The 22316-nt window shown below is 41.5% G+C and overlaps 1 protein-coding gene across 1 annotated transcript in view; it reads right to left on the bottom strand.

The window, feature by feature from the left end:
• The window catches only part of LOC104506236 (protein FAM19A1), a gene marked incomplete at its 5' end in the record, with an annotated part of 44696 nt that extends 29472 nt beyond the window's left edge, over window positions 1-15224 (bottom strand). The window contains one exon of the mRNA XM_010147128.1: window positions 15041-15224. Within this exon, the coding sequence (XP_010145430.1) occupies window positions 15041-15224 (184 nt within the window). The remainder of the gene's footprint in view (window positions 1-15040) is intronic.
• Window positions 15225-22316: the final 7092 nt, after the last annotated feature.

The raw sequence follows: 22316 nt of genomic DNA, 5'->3' as shown, positions 1-22316 counted from the left end.
ATTAAGATCCGGGTAGTCCTTACAGGATTTCTACTAATCATGCACTGTTGAAATTGAAAGAGCACATTTATCACCACTTTGTATTTTTAGCAGCACTCAGTAATAGAGACCAGTGTGTTACATTTGCTTCTTATCTCATACTATGTAAAGCAGAGCCCTGCAAGTGCTTCACAGTTCGCAATTTATTTGGAGTTGTGTTTTGTGCCCATGAACAATCTGCTGTCTGAGTGTGTCGATTACACGTTGGCTATTTTAAAACTATTTGGTGAAAATGTATTAAAAGGGGACAGTTTGTTCTCCAGCTACTGTGGTAACATTTCAGGGATGCACTACTCAGAGTTTATTAGCTGGGTGGAAATCCCTCAGTCTAAACCACAGCCAATTTATTCCTGTAACGCGACTTCCTCACAGGACATCATCTGTATGGATTAGACCTGAGACCTGGAGGTTGTTTAAAAACATGAATTTCTATTGCTATTTCTATTGGTTTAAGAGTAATCCAATAATAAATGATTCTAATCCCCTTCTTCTTTTCAAATGCCAGACTATTTTTCTTTACAAATACAGAAAGGAAAGGGAGAAAAACTCTAATTAAAGAAAGTTAAATCAGCAGGGCAGAAGTTCCTTACGGGGTTTAATATATAAAAGCATTCACAGGCGGGTTTTTCTATATCAAATATGTTTATTTTAACAGTTAGGCTGCAATACTTTTCATGTTTCTGGCCCAGACTTCCATAACCACATTATATTCAGAGTCAGGGTAGCCTTTTTACACCACCTCTACTGACCTTTATGGAACCGGCTTCCTCACCTCTTGAAGACCAGGAAAACACTCCACCATGCTCATCAGTTGAGGCTGCTCCTGGTACAAGAGGGAGAGCAGCCTCACAGTTTGCCTTCTGACCCCTCAGGCCAAACCTTCTGAAGGTGCAAACTGCCCAGAGCTGCTCCCCACCACAGCCTCGAAGGACCTGGTCCCACCAAACGGAGCTGGAGGCTCTCGTGCAGGGCTCATGCCTAATCAGAGCGACGGATTTTGGAAACTAGTACAGAGCAGTGGGAGGCTGCCAACACTAACTTTCCTAAAGGTTAATACTTACAACTATATTTTGGCTGGTATTTTCAAAGCCGCCTAGAGGGAATGGATGCCCAGTCTCCATTAATTTTAATAGGAACTGGGCAGGCACAGTCCTTATGAGGCTCCGACTATTTCAGCCTATTACTGTTGGTGACATAAGGTTTGCTGCTGCGGGAGGCTGATTACCTGCTGGGAGCACTGAAGCTAATGCAGCTCCCATATTTTGGCTTGAAAACTGAATATGCAAAATGCATGAAGAGTGTGGCTACGCTTACCATAAATAACGAGTTTAAAATGCAAGTGGTTCACAGGGAAAGGGTCTAACCCAAAGCTTGCTACAAATAAGCGTTCCTGATTATTTCAGAAAGACACTGATTCAATACAGTGCACGCTTGCAGGAGTTTTCACTAAAGGCCTTTGCGTAAGGATTGCTACCTCTGGAGCATAAGTTTCTAACCTGGTCTGTCAATTTATTCCTTTTATTGGGAAATTGTATCAGCTTTCAAAAGCTTTTCAGTGCCAGCAAACAGCAACAGTAAAACACAGACCTGGGTGGTATATAATTACATTTGTATGTTAGGAAATTCAAAACCTCCCCCTTTCATTTTATTTACTAAACTTGACTACACACAATACGTTTAGGCCACGTCCACTGTAATCACAGGCCATTTCTGATCATAGTTTCCATCCTGCCGTGTTTTAACGAGCGAACTCAGCTGGGAAATCTGCAAACTCGAACTGATACGTTTCGCTAGAATCCCTGCTTGTGGGCACCAGGGGTCATTTGAAGAATGCAAGCCAGACAGCAAGGCTATAATTTACTTAATTCGTGGTTGAAAATGCCATTTTTTTTGCAATGACCACACAGAACTTAGAAGCAGTGTTTCAAAGGAGTAGTAGAAATAGATTCTGCAATACTCCCTCATTACTGCTCATCCAGGGAAGTCCAGCACTGCCATCTCCGACAAACAAAATGGATTAAAAAAAATCTAAGTCAATACTTGCAATGGAGAATTAATTGGTTCCACTGCTAAAACTGATTTTTTAGCATGTTATTTCAAATAAATGGACTGAAAAAGATATCAGTGTTGGTCATTCAAACAATAAAAACTTACTGTCTCAAATAAAGTCGAACTGTAACTAAAGACTTCAAAATGGGATGAAACTTTCCCATGTATCTGCTTGGCAATTTTTTTTCCTCCTTCTTTTATTAATAAATTCACAACACTGACAAAACATTTTTGTTTTCAAAAATTGCATTTCAAAAAGCATCACACAACCCTCTCCCCCAGCCTTTACCCTTTAGTTGGTACGAAATGCGGCTGCCTGAATCCTAATGTGATTTGTTTGCTGTAAGATTTTCTTTTTTGCCAGATTGAATCAATTCTTGCCCTATTAAAGACAAAGCATATATGCAGTTGGTTGTGTCTCTAACACATGAATGAATTCGTATGACTCTGCTCTACAGCTCTTTTCCTCAACTCGGGTCGATCTACGGTACCTCCACCGTTCACCAGTACGCTGCAGTGTTATTTTATCAAATAATACTAATTTCAAAAGCCAAATACACGGGAAGTCTGCAAAACTAGCTGGCATTCCTACTGGGATGAAGCATTAGGATTGGTCTGTCATTTCCAACCTACATTTAAGAATGGGGAGTTTATATCTATTAAATCTTTCATGGATTTCTTAGCCTTTCTCCATTCCTGGTGTTCACACACTGATCTGACACCAGATACATACTCCTTCCTCTTTTCTGCCCTTCAACTCTTTTCTCTTGATAGAACTGCACATCCATCCCGGGAAAGGACCCGTCACTGTGTTACAAAGAAACATTACGCTTTTCCAGCTCTGCCACAAACGCCTCGCCTGATTTCCCGCCTGACATTCGGATGAACCAAATTCATCACAATACACAGACAAACGAGAAACGAATAGCATCAGTGCAACAATGAGGCCGGGCCTTTGCTACCGAGCGGAATCCCAGAGGAAACGCAACCTGTCAAGAACTATATGGATTTTCTCCTGTGCTTCATTCCTGTGCATCGTTCAAAGCAGTGGTCACCCTCCTTTCCCCCATCCTGCTCAGAGCAATAGGTATCTGTGTCTCTGGATAACAATCTCACTAATGTGACACAAGTGTTTGCTGTACTAATGGCCTTTATCTTTTTATTTAACAGGGACTACAGGTGCTCTTGTTTTAATATGCGTTCATCCAGTTAGTGATTTTCAAGAGGAGGAAAGGAAATTTCCAAAGGAAATAAGAGTTCATTTGATATTTGCATAAATACATTACATACAATTGCATTTCATGGTATTTCGTGAAGGGGTCTGAAGCAAAAGGAGAGGGCATTTTGTAATATTAAAAGCAATACATAGATATGTTTTCTACTCTCATTTGAGTTAATGGGAGATTTGCCATTGTCCTCAGTTAGGACAGTGTCATTTGCTTCTCAATTTCATTCCTGAGTGATGGTTTGTGCTGATGTTTCACCTTGCTGCTTGAGGGCTCTGGGGGCATTAGGAAGATAAGAAAACCATGTACCGACTATGCACATGCATCTTGAAAACTCTGCTGTATGCTTGCTGCCTAGGAATCGTCATCAAAAGGGAATGATTACACAAGACCACATATTAAAACAATCCATCTGCCTGCAGAGTAGGTTTTATGTACTAATGACACAGGGCAGAATGCTTAAATTGTAGAGCACAGCTCCTTTCCACACCACCGTCTTCTGCATGATAGTTTCAAAAGGGAGAGGCAGCACTTTTGGAATATTATTGAATTCTGCCATACTACATCAGCACTTGTGCTTTCTTAACCGTGAGCAGTTATTGTAGTAAACAGAATGGTCCGTGGAAACAGCACCCAAAAAATAACATTTTCTTTGAGATACTGGATTAGTAAACTGCTTTCTGACACCTACCTTTAGAGACCTTTTCCAAAATCCGCAGACTATGTACGTGCTGAACGGTGAACTTCCTCAGCACAAAGTCCAAGATTTGAAATAAACCCCTCACTTGCCATGTACTTACCTGATTCCTAGGTGTAAGGCAATTCTGCCCCGTTAAAACATGAAAATCACCCAGAACAGACAAAGGGCTGACAAACTGCTGAGGGGGTTGGGCCCTACAGCTACCTAGCTGTATTCTGAGAGAAGGAACCAGAAATGTGTCTGTGATCATTTTTATGGATAATCAATTCCCTGAAATCAATTAAACACTTGTTGAGTTGTCTGCCTCTAGTTGCAGTTGCCAGATTAATTCATGTAGTTCAACACAACAGACGATCCCAGGGCTAAATTACTGACTCTTGTTTGAACTCAGTCCATCAATAAAAGGATTAACAATGTGTATTCTTCTTACAAGATTTGGTCATTGTCTCTTTAAAATTTCAGTGTGTAATACCTTCAGGTTCTCCTCTTTTAATTTAAAGACAGCACACTATGTAGAAACATTTTCCATTTTTACTTAATCATTCACTTCTTTTGTGTTTAAATCCTACTCCCACAAACCACATTCAAGCCTTGTGAACTAGGTCCATGTTTATAGATAGAAGGTAGGTTTGAAAGAAAAAGCCTTCATGCTCTGCAATACCCTGCTCACGTATTTTCTATACGATATTAGAGACACCGGTAGACAAGCAGCATTTCACAGCCCTGCTGCACTGAAAATACAGGATCTGATGTAGACATGACATATGACGTGATCTTATGCAGAATTAGCCATTTAGTAATGTAGTCCTTCCTGGCAGAGATAGATTATCTCCGAATTACTGCAAAGATTTGGTGTGAGGGGGAACAGCAGAGATGCTAACCCAACCTTAACGTTTCTCCAAGCTCCTCTTGGCCACTGATGAGCTGAATGCTGGTCCCACATATCCCCTACAGACTGTGAGCAGGGATTAATAACCAGTCACGGTTCTGTTCATTTTCCCAGACTCAACAAACCGTGCCCTCATTTGGCACAAACTAGCAGGGCTCTCTGGATTTCAAGAGCCATTTTACATTGGCTGAAAACTTCTGTCTTTGGGTGTCAAACTGCTTCCTGAATGCACCGAGTGTTGTACGTACACCACACGCATGTCCTTTGTCACACAAGACACAGATAAACCCAATGGCTGTTTAAAGGCATGGTGTAGAGGTGTAAAATTTTTACTCCTGAGACATGACATGCTCTGTATCAGCTGGCAGCATCGCTCCACGCAAATGCAGGAAATAGTGGCAAAGCTCTTTCTCTTGCTGCTGCCATGTAGGGCAGCTTCAGACTGGACTCCATACCTTGTGGTAACTGTGATGGATATGCAAACATCAAGGGTCTTACACACCAGTTCCTCCTAGATCTCCAACTCTTCCTCTTCTCAGCTACTTCTGTGCTCCCCCCCAAACTGCTTTTTCGGCTTTGTCACGGTGCTGCTCACCCCAGCCTTGAGTTCTCCTCCTGGAGAGGCTTTTTCCATGTAGTTCCTGACATTTGGAAATCTCTCCCTCAGCATTGCTGCATGCCTGCTTGTGAGAGAAGCTTTCCTTAGCAGCACTGAAGATTTTTTCCCCCTACATCTACCATCTGCAGATTTGCAGATAGCTCGCAGGGGGCTGCTGCCCCTCTTCTGGGCTAATCCAGGCTCCCCGAGGTAGATCCGTGTATCCAAAAGCTGCAAAACACCCTTCTCCTGGTTGTTCTGAGTGCCTGGCCAAGCAGCATGCCTGATCCTTATGCTGCCTGAACTCCCAGGGCTTGCCTGCATGGCCCTGCCTGCAGCTTCACCCCAACAAAGGGAATTTTCCCGACTTTAGGCTCTCTTTTCCTACCCAACTTGTACTTCTTTTTCCCTGCAGTGCCTGTTGCGCCAGCATGGCCAGCTGCCCTCTGTACCTGTGCTCCCTGCCTTCAAAACCCCTTCCCCAGGCTCTCTCCAGTCCTGTTATTAACACTTAATGCTACCAATAAGAGGAGAAAATTCCTACTGTTTTTCCATTTAGCCTCTAGCGGGCTTATTGAAATATTTTAGAGAAAGGTTACTTTCCTGTGTATTAAGGAGAAGTAATTATATGTTCCTGTGTGTCTTCACACTGCTACATTGCCGTGCCATTCTCTAATTTCACTGTAAGGCCGCTGCCTGTGCACCTTGTTTGGCTGCGAGGGCTCTGCTCCCTCTGTGTCGGCACTGAAACCTGTCAGCTGGAGCCTGGAAAAATGACCATCCCTCATGCAGATGGAGATAGTGCCATGACTTATGGCTTTTTTACCCTCTTAAGTAGAAAAAGAAAATGTTTTTTTCTGCAGAAATTGGGATTTAAGTGAGCTCTCTGCACTTCATCAGGGGTGGATTAGTCAGCTGTTCTATGGGCTTGATATTAAAAGTGTGGTTGCTTTGCTATGCAGGAAACCGCAATGTCAGTTGGAAAAGAAAGAAATATAAGGCACAGGTAGGGAGGTAAATGATAGCTGAGATGAAGATGTACTCACGTAAACCCACAGTCGGACGATCTCATTAGCTGCACCATCTTCACACCAGAAAGACATCATCATCTGTCTGCTTCTCCCTAATGCCCGGTTGATGTTTGCATGCCGCACTAACAATGCAGCCCCCGCTGAGAGATGGGGAAGCACCCAGCTCAGGAGCCCTTGCTGTGGGCTTTGGCTCAGGTTGGCTGAAAATCTGACCCCTGGCTATCCTCCCCTCCGTGTACCTCTGGAAACGTCCATATGGGTCTGGACAACACTGGGTATTTTGATGTAGTGCCTGTGGCAGGATGACTCCGTGCACAGATTTACATATTTACATGTGTGCTTACACATATATGGTTGTACATATACTGGTTCAGGGGCTGTATGGCCTCTCTGCTCTCCCCAGGTTGCTCGCTGATGGGCTGGGTTCGGGAAAAGGTACCGTGCTGTGACACAAAAGCTCACCCACCATCAGCAGGGTCAGGCACATACCTCCCCTCCGCTCCGTTCAGCCTCTGCCCTGCGGATCATAAGGCAGACTGGTAATGAGAGCTGCTGTGCCTTGGTAAATGAACTAATTACTCTGCGTCCTCACTGCCAGGTTTGCTTTTGCTCCCCCTGAAGTCAGAACCTCTCAGGATCTGGCTACAGTTTCAGGGTGGTTGCAAGGGCGTTTCAAGAAGATGTGTTTCTGGACAAAAGCAAAGTCTTGAAATATTTCAGTACACACTTAGGCTTCTCTCTCTCTCTCTATTTTTTAATAGCGCACTGGATATGCTGTGAATTTTTTCTGGGTTTACTAAATGGGTGGGAGAAAAGACACATTTTTTTCCTTCTTACAAATGAAGTAATCTGAATTCACCAAATCAAAAAAAAAACCAACCCTGAGTCTCCTGCTCAGTTCCAGTGGTGCTGCAGAAGGACAGGACTATAGATTTTCCCAGAAGTGTGGAATAATTCACCATGCCTGCTCGTTATTCATATAGACAGTGCATTAATAATATGGGACCCTGAGATCTCTCCTTATCTAGGCCGAAGCACAGTTAGAGGGATGAGAAGCTGACTCCTTGGATTTCAAAAAACATTTTTCCCCCTTTCTTCAAGAAATAAGAATTGATTGAAAGTATTTTCACAGAATGGGGGAAAAAAAAAAGACTTTCTGGTGATACCACCTGAAGTACACATTAGATAAATAGAAAACTATTGGCTTTGTGACTGTGAACTGTTTTCACTTGATGTAAGTGCTGATAGATACAGGATTATATCTAACAAAGCGTTTACTAAGGACCTGACCCAAAGTCAATAGGAGTCTTTCATTTGAGTCTACAGGGCTCGAATCCTGCACTCAAACTGGGGAGAGCCAGGAGGTTTCTGTATTTCTGGTGCCCATCTCTCAGCCTGTGTGAGCTGGAGTGGCACAGGGGCCGTCAGAGGATGCACAGGCTGAGCACCAGCTCAGGGACCTGCGAGGGGATAAGCTACACCTCTGTACTGCAGGAACACAGTGCTCTTGAATTATGAATGCCCACTCATCAGAAGGCATCTTATCCATAATTTAAAAAATAAAATAAATTAGATCATGCCAACAGTGTGGCTGCACTTACTGCCTGCCTAAGGACTGATACAGCAGGTATGACGTTTTCATTTGCAGGCTCTGGGTGAGAGAAAGGCGGGCAAACGCCACCAAATGAACAAGTGCTGATGAATCGTAGAATCATCGAATGGTTTGGGTTGGAAGGGACCTTAAAGATCACCTAATTCCAACCCTCCTGCCATGGGCAGGGACACCTTACACTTGACCAGGTTGCTCAAAGCCTAATCCAGCCTGGCCACACTTAACGGGATGGGGCATCCACAGCTTCTCTGGGCAACCTGTTCCAGTGCCTCCCCACCCTTTCCGGGAAGAATTTTTTCCTTACATCCAATCTAAATCTCCCCTCTTTAAGTTTAAACCCATCACCCCTTGTCCTGTCGCTGCACGTTGTCCCCATGCATGAGGACAGCAGACTGAGGAACGTTGTCCTCACTCTGCTCCCAACTACGCACATGGCAAAACAAGAACGTGCAGTGCAAGGGGCTGGCCCAGAGCAGCGTTAAAAGTCACAGTGCTCTCAATGGTCATTAAGACTTGTATTTAGTTTGTTAACGCTGACCTGATAAAGTCTGATGTAAATGCACAGGGCCACATGGTGGCTAGCGATGGTTAATCCTCAAACTAATAGAAATCTGAAGTATGTAACATGCATGTTAGCATTTCATGTATTACGGAATGATTTGAAACTTGATGTGATCCAAAGCCAGTCTGGAAGAAATGGAAATACTGGATAAATTTCATTTTATTATTTTGTATCAGTGAGTGATTTCTCTTTCCCCTGATGCTTGACTGGTATAAATTAGGACAACCGCAGGCCATGGAGAGTTAAAACACTAGTCCTGCTGCCTGAGAGCTAATGCTTCAAATCCTGACTTGCAGACAACATGGAATCAGATCATCTCAGATTGCTGCAGAGACCTTTCTTACAGGAATAATTTAGAAGGAGAGATACTGCACAGTATTTTAGTAGCACCTTCCTGTTTCCTTGTTGGTTCTGACCAAGGTTAAAACAACCTCATTTCCTAAAAGCACTGGCAACATGAGCAACCTGCATGAAAGTCCCTTTGTGACTGATTTCAAAAGCCGGTGCAGATGTTTTCCTGTTATTCCATATTCTGTGGTCCAACAAATTTCACAGATAATTGTGCAAGAACTACTGAGCTTGCCTCTGAAAGAGTTTAAAAAAGACTGGAAGAAGATCGAACAGCAGGGAACAAAAAACTCAAGCATTAAAATAATGTGTGTCTGAGAGAATCATTAACCATAACACAGTAAACTTCAGCATAGATGAACAAATTACGTGTTATTCAAATGCCTCACAGAACACAGGGACATAACCACCTACTGACTGTACAAAATGGTTCAATCCCACTGTAAATGATATGGTATAAAGCACATTATTCACAGTATAGATGGGACAGTATTAAAATTATAAATATCTTATATTCCTATTACATTTTTATAGCAATCATATGAAGTATTAAAGCTGAGAGAAAATTACCAGAGCTTTTCAGTTAATATTTACTCAGTAACCCCACAGGCTCACTTGGCCTCTGTCCCCACCTCCTTCCCCGGCTGTTTGTGACCAGTCCTGTTTACTGGTGTCCTGGAAGGAATGTGAGCAGCTGCTGCAAAGTGCAGTAGAAAGCAAAAGTGTGTATCCTTACAGGGGATGGGAAACTTACAATAGGAGAATTTTCATGTGTTTTCAACTAGACTGTAGAAAAGGTGGTGACTCCCATGTCCAATCAAACATTTGTGTTGTGCACACTCAGTACTACAACAAACTGCTTAAAGAAATACCAAACCAACAAAACAAACAAACAAAGTAAAATAAATGAAGTGGGCAAAAGACTGTTTTGCTAATGAAGCAGCCTGAGAAAACTGCAAGTCATGGGTAGACAAGCCATAAAAAACAAAACAAACCAAAAAGACGTAAATGCATTAATCAATGCACTGCTGCCACTTGCTCATTGCTACTCTCTAGCTCACACAGCCAACTTTATTCATGCTGCAGAATAAAATTCAGAAAAGTGACATCAATTTTGCATGAAGATTAGGTCGATGAAGAAGGAGAGGTGGACATTACGGTCCTGACTCAAATATGTCAGTGCTGCTATAGCCGTTACATTTGATACTGTCACAACAAAGCTATTATGATGTTATGAAACCTCGTATGATGCCAAGATGTGGTAGAACCCCCAAAACTGGAGCAGTCTGCAACCATTTATTTGAAGAAAGTGTCTTGGGTTGTAAGAAAGCAAAAGCAAAACAAAACCAGCTTTTGTGGAGGTATTGTGAATATAAGCCCCTCAATAATATTTAAATATTTTGAGAATATGCTGAATACATCTAGAAAAGGTTCCTATAGCAATTTTAAAGGTATTCAAAAGTCACATTTTAGGACTTCACTATACTCAGTGTGTTTCATACTGGTAAGGAACATAGGGCAGGAAAAGAAAGATCTGATGAAGTAATGAACAAGATTAAGACTACTTCCACGTTATGAATGGAAAACAAAAGAAATCCTGGTCTCAGTCTGAAAGATGTACTGAGAATGGTGAAAAACTCCTTAAAAACCCCATATCTAGTTAAAAAAAAAAAAGTTTTGTTGTTTTTTTTTTTTTTTCCTTTTTGGTTTTAGTGTATTCTTTTAGTTTTATGTGGAAGAAAAGAAAATTCACTTAAGAAAAAAAAAACAGCTAACATTTTGGGGCCACCGACCAATCTTTATTCACAGAGGTGAACAGATTTTCTAACAGATGTGGGCTTGGCACCTCAAAGGACAACTGTCATCTGCCCACTGACCCTATGAGGGAGGTGCAAGAGGACTTGCTGTAAAGAAGCAGAGGACATTACTGGGACCATCTCTCTGATAATCCCAGCACCAGAAGAAATCAGTTAATGAAGGAATACAACCTCAGCATGCAGCAGACACTGTGGCAGCCATGCGACAGCCCACAAGGAGACAAATCCCACCTCTTCGTGCTCACACCTGAGCATAAGCCAATGAGTCTACTGCAGGAGGGGGAAAACTCATGGGCTTCTGAAATGAGGAAGACAAGCTGTTTGTAAGCATAGTGGGGAGGGAAGATGTGCATTTGGAAGCATGGCTAAGAAACCCTGGCAGAAATAACCTGCACACCACGCAAAAATGGCCTGCAGTAATGGGAAAATGAGAAAGAGCAGCTCCATCCGAGTGTGAAGCTAGAGGGCCTGCACGTTTGTCTGAGCTGCAAACCCAAGCCTTGGCCTGGCCCTGGCCGACTCTGAAGTGTGTGGGCAGGGTGGTGTAGCAGGAGCTTGCTCTGGTACCTCCAGACAGCTGATGCACATGCCATGTCCAAGAGCACTGCTGTGGGGTAGGTTAGGAACCCTCTAAGCGCCCCTGTGCTGTAGGGGCAGAGGGCTGGGGACTTCCTGGACATGCTCGACACTGCTTTCCTAAAAAGAAAAGGGACCCTTTCAAGCTGCTGTAACACGAATGAAGTAAATGCAATTGGGAGAGTTATTTGGGCAAATGGAGAAAATAATAAGAGCCATGACAGAGCTGAACAGAGTGATGCCCATGGTATGTGCTACGGCCAAGTGACACACAAGATAGATTGTAGAGAGGGAAGGGAGCATTCAAACCATCCTTCAAAAAAAAAAGAAAAAGACCTTGAAGCAGTGGAGGGAATCATGAAAGTAAATGAACAATTGAAGAGGCAAAGAAACAGAAACCAGCGTCTCTGTTTCATGACAAGATTTGGCTTTTGTTTTGCTCTCTCTGTTGCTACTTCATAATTCATTGGTGATTGAGGCAGGTTTTAGGACAGTGTCTACTGAGTGATCGGCAAGGAATAATTTATAACTTCAGAGATTGCCACAGCCTGGCCTCTCCATACTTTTTTAAGATGAGGCCACAGTGAAAAAGTTTGTTGGACTTGGCAGGAAGCACTGCTTGGGAATACATGGCAACTTCCTGCCCTTCAAACACAAATTATACATACTCAGCCTGAATTTCGGCTCATTCAGGAGGAGGATTGCATATGTGTGTCCTACATGCTATGACGGTATGCTACCTATGGTGAGATTTCACTGCAAGAGGACAACAGGACCATTTATCATCCCTGTTACTTATTAAAAAAAATTAAACTGACTCCTATGTATAATTGTATTCTCTCTTTAACAGAAAACAAAGCTAGCTCTCCACACAGTCTCACGGAGGCAGCCCAGTTGTGTCCTGGAGCAATGGCTGGTAGGAGTGGAAGGCAATGCCATCTCTCTTCTGTAACATGAACACAAATTGTCAAAGTATCAGCCTTGATAAGGTGTTTTCTGATGAATTTGGATGGAGAATCAGCAAAAGCTTGATTCTGATCCAATTAAGTCACAGTTTGGCCAATGGTAGGAACAGGGAAAGACTGCAGTTCACCTAGTTTTATACGCACAATTAGATAGGTGGAGATGACTCAAGGAATTAATCAAGCACAGATGGGAATGCTAATACGGGATCTCCAGTCCTGTCACCTCTCAAAGGTGATCAGTTTGTTTGGCTGTGAGTATACTGCTGTACCTGAACACCCATGGATTTTTAATTAATAGTTCCAAGCAAGCTTTCTTCATGACAGATTATGGCCTGAAATCGTATACAGTGTATAACCAGCGTGAGATTAAACAGTTTTAATCCTTTCAATATAGAAGGTAAAAAGTTGCAGATGACCTTTTGAAACGTTGTCATGTACAAAAGAAACAGCAAATCCCAAATCTTTGTGTGAGTTAAAGTACTGATGTCAATGGGACTCCCATGGGTAGTTTTGAGAGTTTGCCTTAGCAAGAACAGAACCACTAAATAGGTCAAAGTTTTGACTTAAAACAGGTCAGTATGCCAAAAGTCACAAAGCAAAGCCTGAGATAAAACAAAGGCCAAAGAAAAATGCCCCTTCTATTAATTATTACGAGCAGCATATTGGGCTTTTGAACTGCTCACCAGCCATCTACAAAAGAAGCTATGGGCTGACTACAACTACCACACTTGAAACGGGAAGACATTCCTTTGTAGTTCACGTTTGCTGGCTTTGAAGTCAGTGAGTCTTACCAGTGACTTCAATGGGACTAGCTTTGCACTTTTATATTAGCCATTGTTTTATCCTTACTCCTTCCAAAATTCCAGACAATAACATTTCTTTTTATTATAATCCTGACAGAGCAATTAGGCTCCAGTCCACACCTGCACCCGACTTTTTTTCTTAACATAGGATTCTTTGAGCTTCTCTTCTCTGAACAGAATTATGAGATCTGAATTAATGGTGTCTCTCTGCTGCCTCTGTTTTTCATGACCTGCTGGAGAACTTGAAATTCTTCAAGGCTTGTACAGCTGATCTTTGGTTAAGACCAGCTGTAGGTTTCACCTACGGTTTTATGAGTGTGCTTAACAGAAAAAAGAAAAGGTTCTTTTTATCAGGGTACTTAAGCAGTAGCAGAATGACAGATTGTGGATTAAAGTGTAATTATTCAAAGGTGCTTTCATAGCATGTTTTTAGTCATGAGTCCAGAAGCTGAATCACATTCCCAGTGTAACAAGCTATGAATTACTGCCTTGTAATTTAAAAATTTGAAAAAATAAAACATTTTCTTTCTATCTTGAATATATAAACTGGATATGTACGCACCATGAATACTCACTGAGAAGACATGAGGTTCTCACCCCTCCAAGACACCCCCAGTCTCTCATCTTTTTAGCCTTGAATAAGCAAACCAGCAATACTGCTGTCAAACTTTGGGCTACAGTTGGAACAGTCCCTGCTCCCTTTCTAGTGCCTTTGCAGTAGGTGATTGAAGAAAGGTGTCCAGAAGAAACTGTATTTCACAAAGGCTCCTCCCTGTCACTCACATGGGGGTCCTGAATGCCAAACCCAAAGAGGAAACATTGGGTGCTTCCAAAATCTGCAGCCATACCACCATGTCAGACATCCAGCCACAGGAAGGATGAGGAGAGCCCCAGGTAGTGCCCACCTCGACTCTAACCAAAACAATATTTGGCTCCCTGAAGCACCTTTGGGCAGTGGGGTGGTACAAACAATGGCATCAGATGTTTATCACAGAGAGTAGTGGGGTACTTCTATGAGATACTCCATTTCACAAAGCTGCTGCACAGAGGGATTCTGCAACACGAAGTGGTTTGTTTGGAAAGGGTAACTAATGGGATTAAGACCACTACTCCCCATCTTCTTATACAACTCATATTTTGATAAGCACTTCCAAGCCACATCTTTCTCCACGACTGCTTCATGGTTTCACCTTGCAGTGGTGGCAGGGGAGCCCCAGAGAGGAATACAGCCTGTGGATCTAGACCTGCTATAAAACTCAGGCACAAATGACATGGTGTTCTTCCTTCAGCAAAAAAATCCCTGTGATGAAAACCAGCACAGTGATTTCAAAAGACGAAGATCTTTTTCAAGCTTTCTGTAATGTTTGTTACCGGACGAGACCACAGGGTTCATTTTATGTATCTTTTCTGCTGCTGACATTTCAAATGGCTAATTGTATAAAAAAGAATGGCTGTTGTCTTTTGAGATATTTATGAATCAAAACTAATGTGGCATTGGGGGGGCTGTCCTGTGAAGTGACACAAGGGATAATTTTGTCCAGTTATTTATTAAGGGCTTGATCCTGCCACAGAATCTGTTCTACTTATCTAAGCACCTGTACTGAATGCTATACTCTTCTTTGTGTGAGTAAATCTTAACATGACCCATGTGCACAGAACCGTGCACAAAACGAGCAGGCAAGGTGGTGTAAAAGTATGCTTGTGCTCATAGATTTTTCTGTTTTGTTAAATAGAAAACAACAAAGTTCCTATGCATAACCTATAGAATTAAAGCTATTTACTGGATGATACACAAACAGACATATATACAGGAGGAGCTACTTGCCATCAACACAGGAAGGTCTGTTTCTTGTAGTCCCAGCCACTTTCCCAGGTAGACAGGAGCATTTTACTGTTTGTGATCTTTCCTCAATTCGATTCTTATTACAGCATCTGTGTGCTGCTATAACTTCACACGTTCCTCCTTCTGGCAAAAAAGAAAAAAAAAAAAGAAAAAGAGAATATTGACACTGATTAGGAAGAGCAGCAGTGGCTAATCAAAGCACCCCAGCGTGCTCCTGCCTGTGTCTCTGCACAGCTCCTGTACAGGTGGGATCCCAATGTTCTTTCTCCCATTACACGTGCTCCTGAATAAGTCAGGCACTGCTGTATTTCATTTTAATAGGAGATGCAGGTAAATGTCCCTCCACAATAGATACAGCTTGCTCGTCTTATATTAGAAGCTTCTCTGACATCAGCAGAATTTTTGGCCTAAAAATGACTGTGTCAATGTCTGGGCCTCAGAAATGTCAGTAAGATACCACAGAAGATGTGCAACAACTGTTGGCTGATTTTATGCTTGTAATGTTGGACGCAACTTCCACCGAATATTCCCTCATACAAGGACAGGGACTAAGGGAATCCATCTAGAAATAAGCTTTCTCTCCAAATATTTGGTTCTGTGCCAGTGCTTAGCCCTTAGGGAATGACAAACCACCTCCGCAAATTACAGGATGGTCCAACAGCACTCCCCTTTGCTACCCCACTGACTAAATTGGCAGTTTAAGGGCAGGAAACATTCCCATTGTGCACCTAACTGGTCTTCTCCCTAATTATTCTTTATGAACACATGCAATAGTTTGATTAGGTGGAGAGCACAAAGGAGAGATAGACAGATAGATGGTGGCTTAAGGTTTATGAATACTTGGCGTTTGTGGTGTATGCTACGCACAGACACGAAGCGTCAAGTGCATTATTCTCATTCACCTTAGCAGAGCAGTGCAAGGAGATGAGACACCACAGTGGGCTAATGCACTGCCCAAGTAATTTCTTGGTTCCTCAGTTCAGATTGTATTTAGCTCATAATCACCGACTATTTAATCGTGCCAGTCTGTTCCCCACAGATATTTGGCTACTTTATGAAATTGCGGCATAAATTTGGCAGGATTTATTTAAACTTAGCACAAAACATTGTGCACTGCCTACTAAAAAGCAGGATGTGTAAGAAGGTTTGCTAGAGAAGCATTATTACTTTATGCCACTCTGAAATGCTAACTATACATTGCTTTTACTGTGTCATAAAAAGCATTTATCCCTATCTCTGGCTTTCACTCTTCTCTTTGAAACAACTTCAGGAGCTTTTGAACACTACAGTAAGCCTGCAGCCAGGTAGGAGAGCGAGTGGCATGGAGACGCTAATCCACCTGGCTGTGAACAAGGATTTTGGAAGAGGATGGCATCTCCCTGCACAGGAGCGAGTCCTGTTACCTGGTGATGATACAGAATGAGGTATTTCTGTAGTGAAGGACTGGGATAGAGGAATCTCCCTTGCCTATATTCTGTTTGGGTCATATGGTGGTCTGCCGCAAGGTGTACCTGTAGTGTGAGGTGGTACAACAACCACCAACGAACAGGGACCCCACAAAGTGTGGAAATGCTTTATAAGACTGAAGTTTCAAGCCACTGACCTTCCAGGGTGACCCAGTGGATGAAAGCCTGTGAACATCCATTAGGGTAAATGAGCTTAGTTTGCATGGTCATGGGGTTAAACACTGATGAGTTTGCAAGCATGAGACAAGACTAACTCTGCAGTAAATATTTAACTCATCTGGAGGGAAATGCTGCTTCATGTATTAGTTATTAGGTGCATTTGGCCTGCTGACACAAGCTTTTTGAAAGCCAATAGGTGCCACAGAAGAGAGATCCCAACAAATCAGAAAGCCGTCGTCTGACAAACGGTCTTTTAAGTGTCTCGTAGGAGTAAGAGGGATTGTGACAACCATCTCAGCCCCAAACGCTTGCACTTTTCTATGAAGTAATTCTTCAGACAAACTCCCTGTTCCCCCATCCAAATCACAGTGAAAGCAATGAAAAGGTCCTTATTGGTTTAATTCATCTTATGGCCATGCCCTAAGAAGAGAAAGATTTATGATTTTATTGATTGCAACCTCAACAATAAAGATAATGTATGCAGTAATAAGCATTTCTAATTTTAGACTAAGTAGACTGTGTGGTAAATATCTGTCAATAAGCCAAATGCTTAATTTTCTCTATTAATTTGCTGTATGAGTGCTAATAACTGTGTGAGCTAGTCTTACTTATTTGGTTATCTGTTCAATATAATGGGTTGTGGTAGATGAGCGTTATAACACCTTTAATTGTTATGTGGAAGCTCAAGTTGCTGCAGCAATAAAGAATTTAACTCAAAGTGTATGGTTTAGGAGCGGCAAAAATAATGAAATGATACAAGCAATGAAAAAATACTTTACCACTAGACAGTTAAGTACATTATCTGGAACTTTCATCTGCATGGACTGTAACAGCAATGTAAATAATAATAATAACAACAATAATAAAAAGACCCTTCCCAGTGCTGACACAAAAGAAAAAGTCCATCTCACATGGAGAAAGTTCTGCACGTTACACATCCAGTTTTCCTGGAAAATTTGTTATGTGGGGTCAGATTTTTCCATTAAAGTATGTTCAGCCTATGAATGACTACAGGACAGCATTGCATGCAATGTGTTTTGCATGGTTTTAACAACCATGCATATCCATGTTAGATTTTACAAGCCATATACAAAATGGGAATAGATACTCACACCCAGACAAATAAAAATGGACACAGTGATATTAGGAAAAAAACCCAAACAACTTCACATGGAAAAAGCACACTCTTGATTACCTCAGTCACAGAAATATATATACCACAGATATACTGAGGGTGAAACACTCAAATCTCCATTTCAGCTGTACAAATGAGGAAAAACAAGTTGGAGCAGGGAGAGGAACATGAATCAGTCTTCAGTTTCCACTGAAAAAGATTTAAGCTGTAGATGTGAAGTACCTTTTTATCCTGTGATTTTTAGTTTTTATTTCCAATTTCTTTTTTTTTTTTTGGGCAGTGGGGTACAGGGACAGCACCAAGAAATGCTGTAACCCAAACATCCGAGGACTTCTGCTCTTGAACCAATGAGTTTTTTTATCAGTGGTTCTTCTAGATTATGGGAAGACCTGGCAAGATATTACAGTGCTGGGAGTTCTGAAAAAACGTGAATTATTGACCTGATTGTCTGCGAGTGCAGCAAAATTTTAAATCCTTGTCACAAATAACAGAAATGTCTTTCTGGAAGTTTATGGTCTATTGAGCTAAGGTAGCTTCTGGCTTTATTTCCACAATAACAGTGGAAACAGTGGGTGAGTTCCTCATCCAACTCACTCAAGTCAGTAGGGGATTTGTCACTGATCTCAAAAGAAGGAAGGGCCCTAAAATCTTCTAAGTAAGTGCCTTGTGAATGTTTTGCTGACAGTTACATTTCATGAAGTGGCTGCTTTATTCACCTGGCAAGAGAAAATAATATGGTTTTTTTTAATTCCCTTCTGCCCCAAGAAAATAAGAAAAAGAACATTAGAAATGAAAGAGGAACTTGCAAATGAGGCATAGCTTCACTCTTTCTTCTAGAAGCTTGCGAGGTAAATGAAAATGTCCTGATATGACTTACATCCTCTTCACCCCAAACACTGACAGGACTCAATAGTAAGAGCAGCTGACTCTTTCTGAGCGTTCAGTTCACAGGATGCCTGGACTCCGCATGAAGGAAATGCGATGCCTACCAAAGCAAGAGGGATGGAATTGGCTGCTGGGGAGGATTCCGGGCTGTTGAAGATGGCAACTGGCTGTGGCATTATGACTCTGCTCACATTTCCCAGCCTTTTAGAAGCCTCTGTTCTGCATAGGCTTAAAATACAAGACTGTAGAAGTTATCTATAATTTTTCCTGTAAAACACAAGCAACTGTTTTTTACTCCTGCAAATGCTTTAATTCTAATTGGAGGACACTAAACTCCTGAAAACATGTTCTTTTTTATTTCTATTATAAAGCCACTTGAGTTTACACACCGCAGTGTGAAATATTTTATCATAGGTAAGACCGTACTGTGGGTGGCTGTGATTTAAAATAATCATTCATAGGGTCTGAGTGCATGCCTGGCAGAAGCCAAAAAGCCATCTTCTAGTCATCTCTGCTTTTTATACCTCTAGCTGAGAGGTAATATTAAAAGCATATTTTGCACTTCAAAATTATAACTCGCCTCTGTATTCCAGCCAAGTCTGAACTTATCAGTAAACAAACATAAAAAAGGCAAACAGCAGTGCTGATTTGTGTTATACATTGTGGAAGTCATTAACTATGACTCAGGTAGCAAAACTTATACGTTCTCTCTTTGACAGTGATGACAATTTAATAGTATTTGACTCTGCTGAGTTACATGGAGCATCCTGCAGCAATAAGAGAGGTTGTTTATCAAAATGATAAACATGTTTTCATTTCCGCCTTGGCTGCATGTATGTGATCAGAAGTCTAAGGCCATCAAGAATTCACTTATTCTGGCCACCAGGCAGACATTAAGCTATTCAGGACCATCTGTGCTTGAAATGAGTTCCACTTAATGGACCTTCCTAGGGCAGGTCAGTCATAATGAATGCACGCGTGCATGAATGCATGAGCAAAGCACCGCTTAGGTGAGACTTCTTGGGTTGCTTGGCGGAGGCACAGACGGTTGATAGATAAGATATGCCTTTCTTTTTGGGGTCATATGCCCAGTGATTTTAGAATTCAGATGGTCTGCTCCCATCTCATCGTCAATGCACCACACAACCTAATCCAGTTGAAGGTTGTTGTAAGAACTCGTTCATGTTACTTGCAAAAAACAAGTGATACTCAAACAACTTAGTATGCTTTGCTGGTCATATTCTGCCATCTGTTACACCATCAGCAATCCACCATGGGAATACGAGCAAAGGAAATCACAAGGACCAATGCTACCAACATTTCCAGACAGTTCATTAAACCTATCACTGTTTTTTTTTCTAGCTCTATTTATACAGCCTCAGCTAGACAGTCTGTGTTCCAGTGTTGTCATTCCGAGTTGGGGTCACATACCCAGTGATGTTATCCTGATAAACGCTTAAGTATACGCAGATGTTGCCAGACCTACGAAATCGGAGAAACTTTATACAGAATTGAAGTTCTTTAGGCTTCAAGCAAATATTTAACGTGACAGTAAAAATCCTTTAACACTTGAAGACTTTCTGAAAAAAAAAAAAAGCCTACAGAACTTAACGGGTAAAAAAACCTGCACCCTTGCCACCTCACGTCTTTATACAACCAACCTCGAGAAAGAAAAGGCAACCCTGTGACAGCCATTTTTACATTTGCTAAGAAGAATTCAGATTTGGGGGCTGCAGTTTGAAGAATTTGCAGTTTGAATAAGCTTTGGAAACTTCCCAGGTGTAATTAATACATTCATAAGCTTTAATCAAAATGTTTATGCCAGCTAATGTGCCAGAACTACAGACTACACTGCACTCAGGGGAAAATACTATACTTTACATTACTTTAAGAAATAATAAGCCACTACTATGTTACTTACATTATAATGCTTTTGCTTCTGACGGGAATATGTAACAGATGGAAAAACAAAGTCCCATGCTACTCCACGAGCCACTTCATAAGTGAACAAATAAAAGACTCCTCGTAGCCACAGTGCAATTACACTCCAATTTTTGATTTACATATAATACACTGACGCTCTGTATCTGCTCCAGAAGGAAAAGGATAAGCTTACAGGATGCATTTCTGCACATGGAGAGTGACAATGGCTGCAGAGCAATCAGACAGGGCTTAGGGATTTTACTCATTTTTATAAGGTCGAGGCTAACTGTACCTCAGCTTCCAGAGTGCCATCAGTTCCAATGAAGCTACAGAACAGTTGAATGTGGCCCCTGAACTTCAAGTAGCTCAAAGGTATCATCAAAAAATAGACCCAAGTATGAAAAGTTAGCACTAAGCCATACTTAATTCTCTCCCATTATGATAACTGATACAAATCAATTCATGGGCCACTCATTATATAGAGAGTTATGGTAACCATGGGAATGTGTAATGCACTGCACATGCTCAGCAAGCCTCCTGGATATATGCTGGATTTTTTTGCCTTGTGGATCTGAACAGACTGCAGTGGTCTGTTCCCTAAATTTATATTTTCATTAATATTCAGTATTTTCATTGTTCATTATGTAGGATATATATTATTTTCCGTTTGGGAAGGCTCTGTGCAGCTGCAGCAACATAAGTGATTCCCACTGTGGGTCATTAAGTTTCAGGTTGAGATATTATATTCTCAAACGCTGTTGCTGTGAAAGGGTTCTGGAGACACAGGGTACCTCCTCTAAAGAAAATGCTATTTGTTTACAAAAAAGCAGACCAAGGACTTCCTTGAGGAGTGTCGCTAGTGAAATCTGGTTTCCCCTGGGTTTGTACCTCGTGGTTCATTGCAAAATCCTACTGAGCTTCTTCTGATGTCTAAGTCACTTAAAAGCATACTCATGGAGGTCACAGCTCAGCCAGGAGGCCACGGGCCTCTTTCCTGGTGGGTGGTGCAATGCTCCCATTCAATTCAGCCCCCAGTTTCTGTATCACTGGTACAACCACCCTATTTCTCATAAGACCAGAAATGTATTGTCTTGGTTTGTGCTGACCCATTGCACACATGGTCAGAGTCTGGAGAAGAACTGTTGGCCAAAGCGGGTCAGCTGCAGATGTAAATGAATTTCATACTAAGCCAAAGATTTGATAGATTCTGGAGTCAGAATCCAAAAGCTATGAGGGGCAATGTGCATTCAGTACAAGCATCTCTGGTTATTTACAATGCTATAAGCTAATTTTCTAGGAGACAGAAAAGGCCGTTTCCATGAAACCAAACTTTTTCACCCATAACAGAAAATTTTTTACAAGAAAATAGTATTTTAAAAATATTTTGTTAATCAGAATGTTAATATTTCATTTGAATACTAACTTATTTTTTCCATTTGTATTTTATTTTCCATTCAGTATAATAGAGGAAGCAGGGATATGCAGAGCTCTAATTAGCACATGGATTTGTAGTCTTTTACAATTTTCTCCTAATGCTCTCCGCCATCAGCCACAGGAGGCTTTTTATATGAGATTTACAGATTCTTATACTTACACCCAGAGAAGAGACTGATCCTCAAGAACTGGTTTATTCACAGAAATTAAAAGTAAGTATTTTTTGTAAAGGAAAAATGGTACGGATTCTACTCTT

Source organism: Eurypyga helias, unplaced genomic scaffold (assembly GCF_000690775.1).
Source record: "Eurypyga helias isolate BGI_N326 unplaced genomic scaffold, ASM69077v1 scaffold4910, whole genome shotgun sequence".
NCBI classification, from domain to species: domain Eukaryota; kingdom Metazoa; phylum Chordata; class Aves; order Eurypygiformes; family Eurypygidae; genus Eurypyga; species Eurypyga helias.
This window is presented reverse-complemented; position numbering and strand designations above follow the sequence as displayed.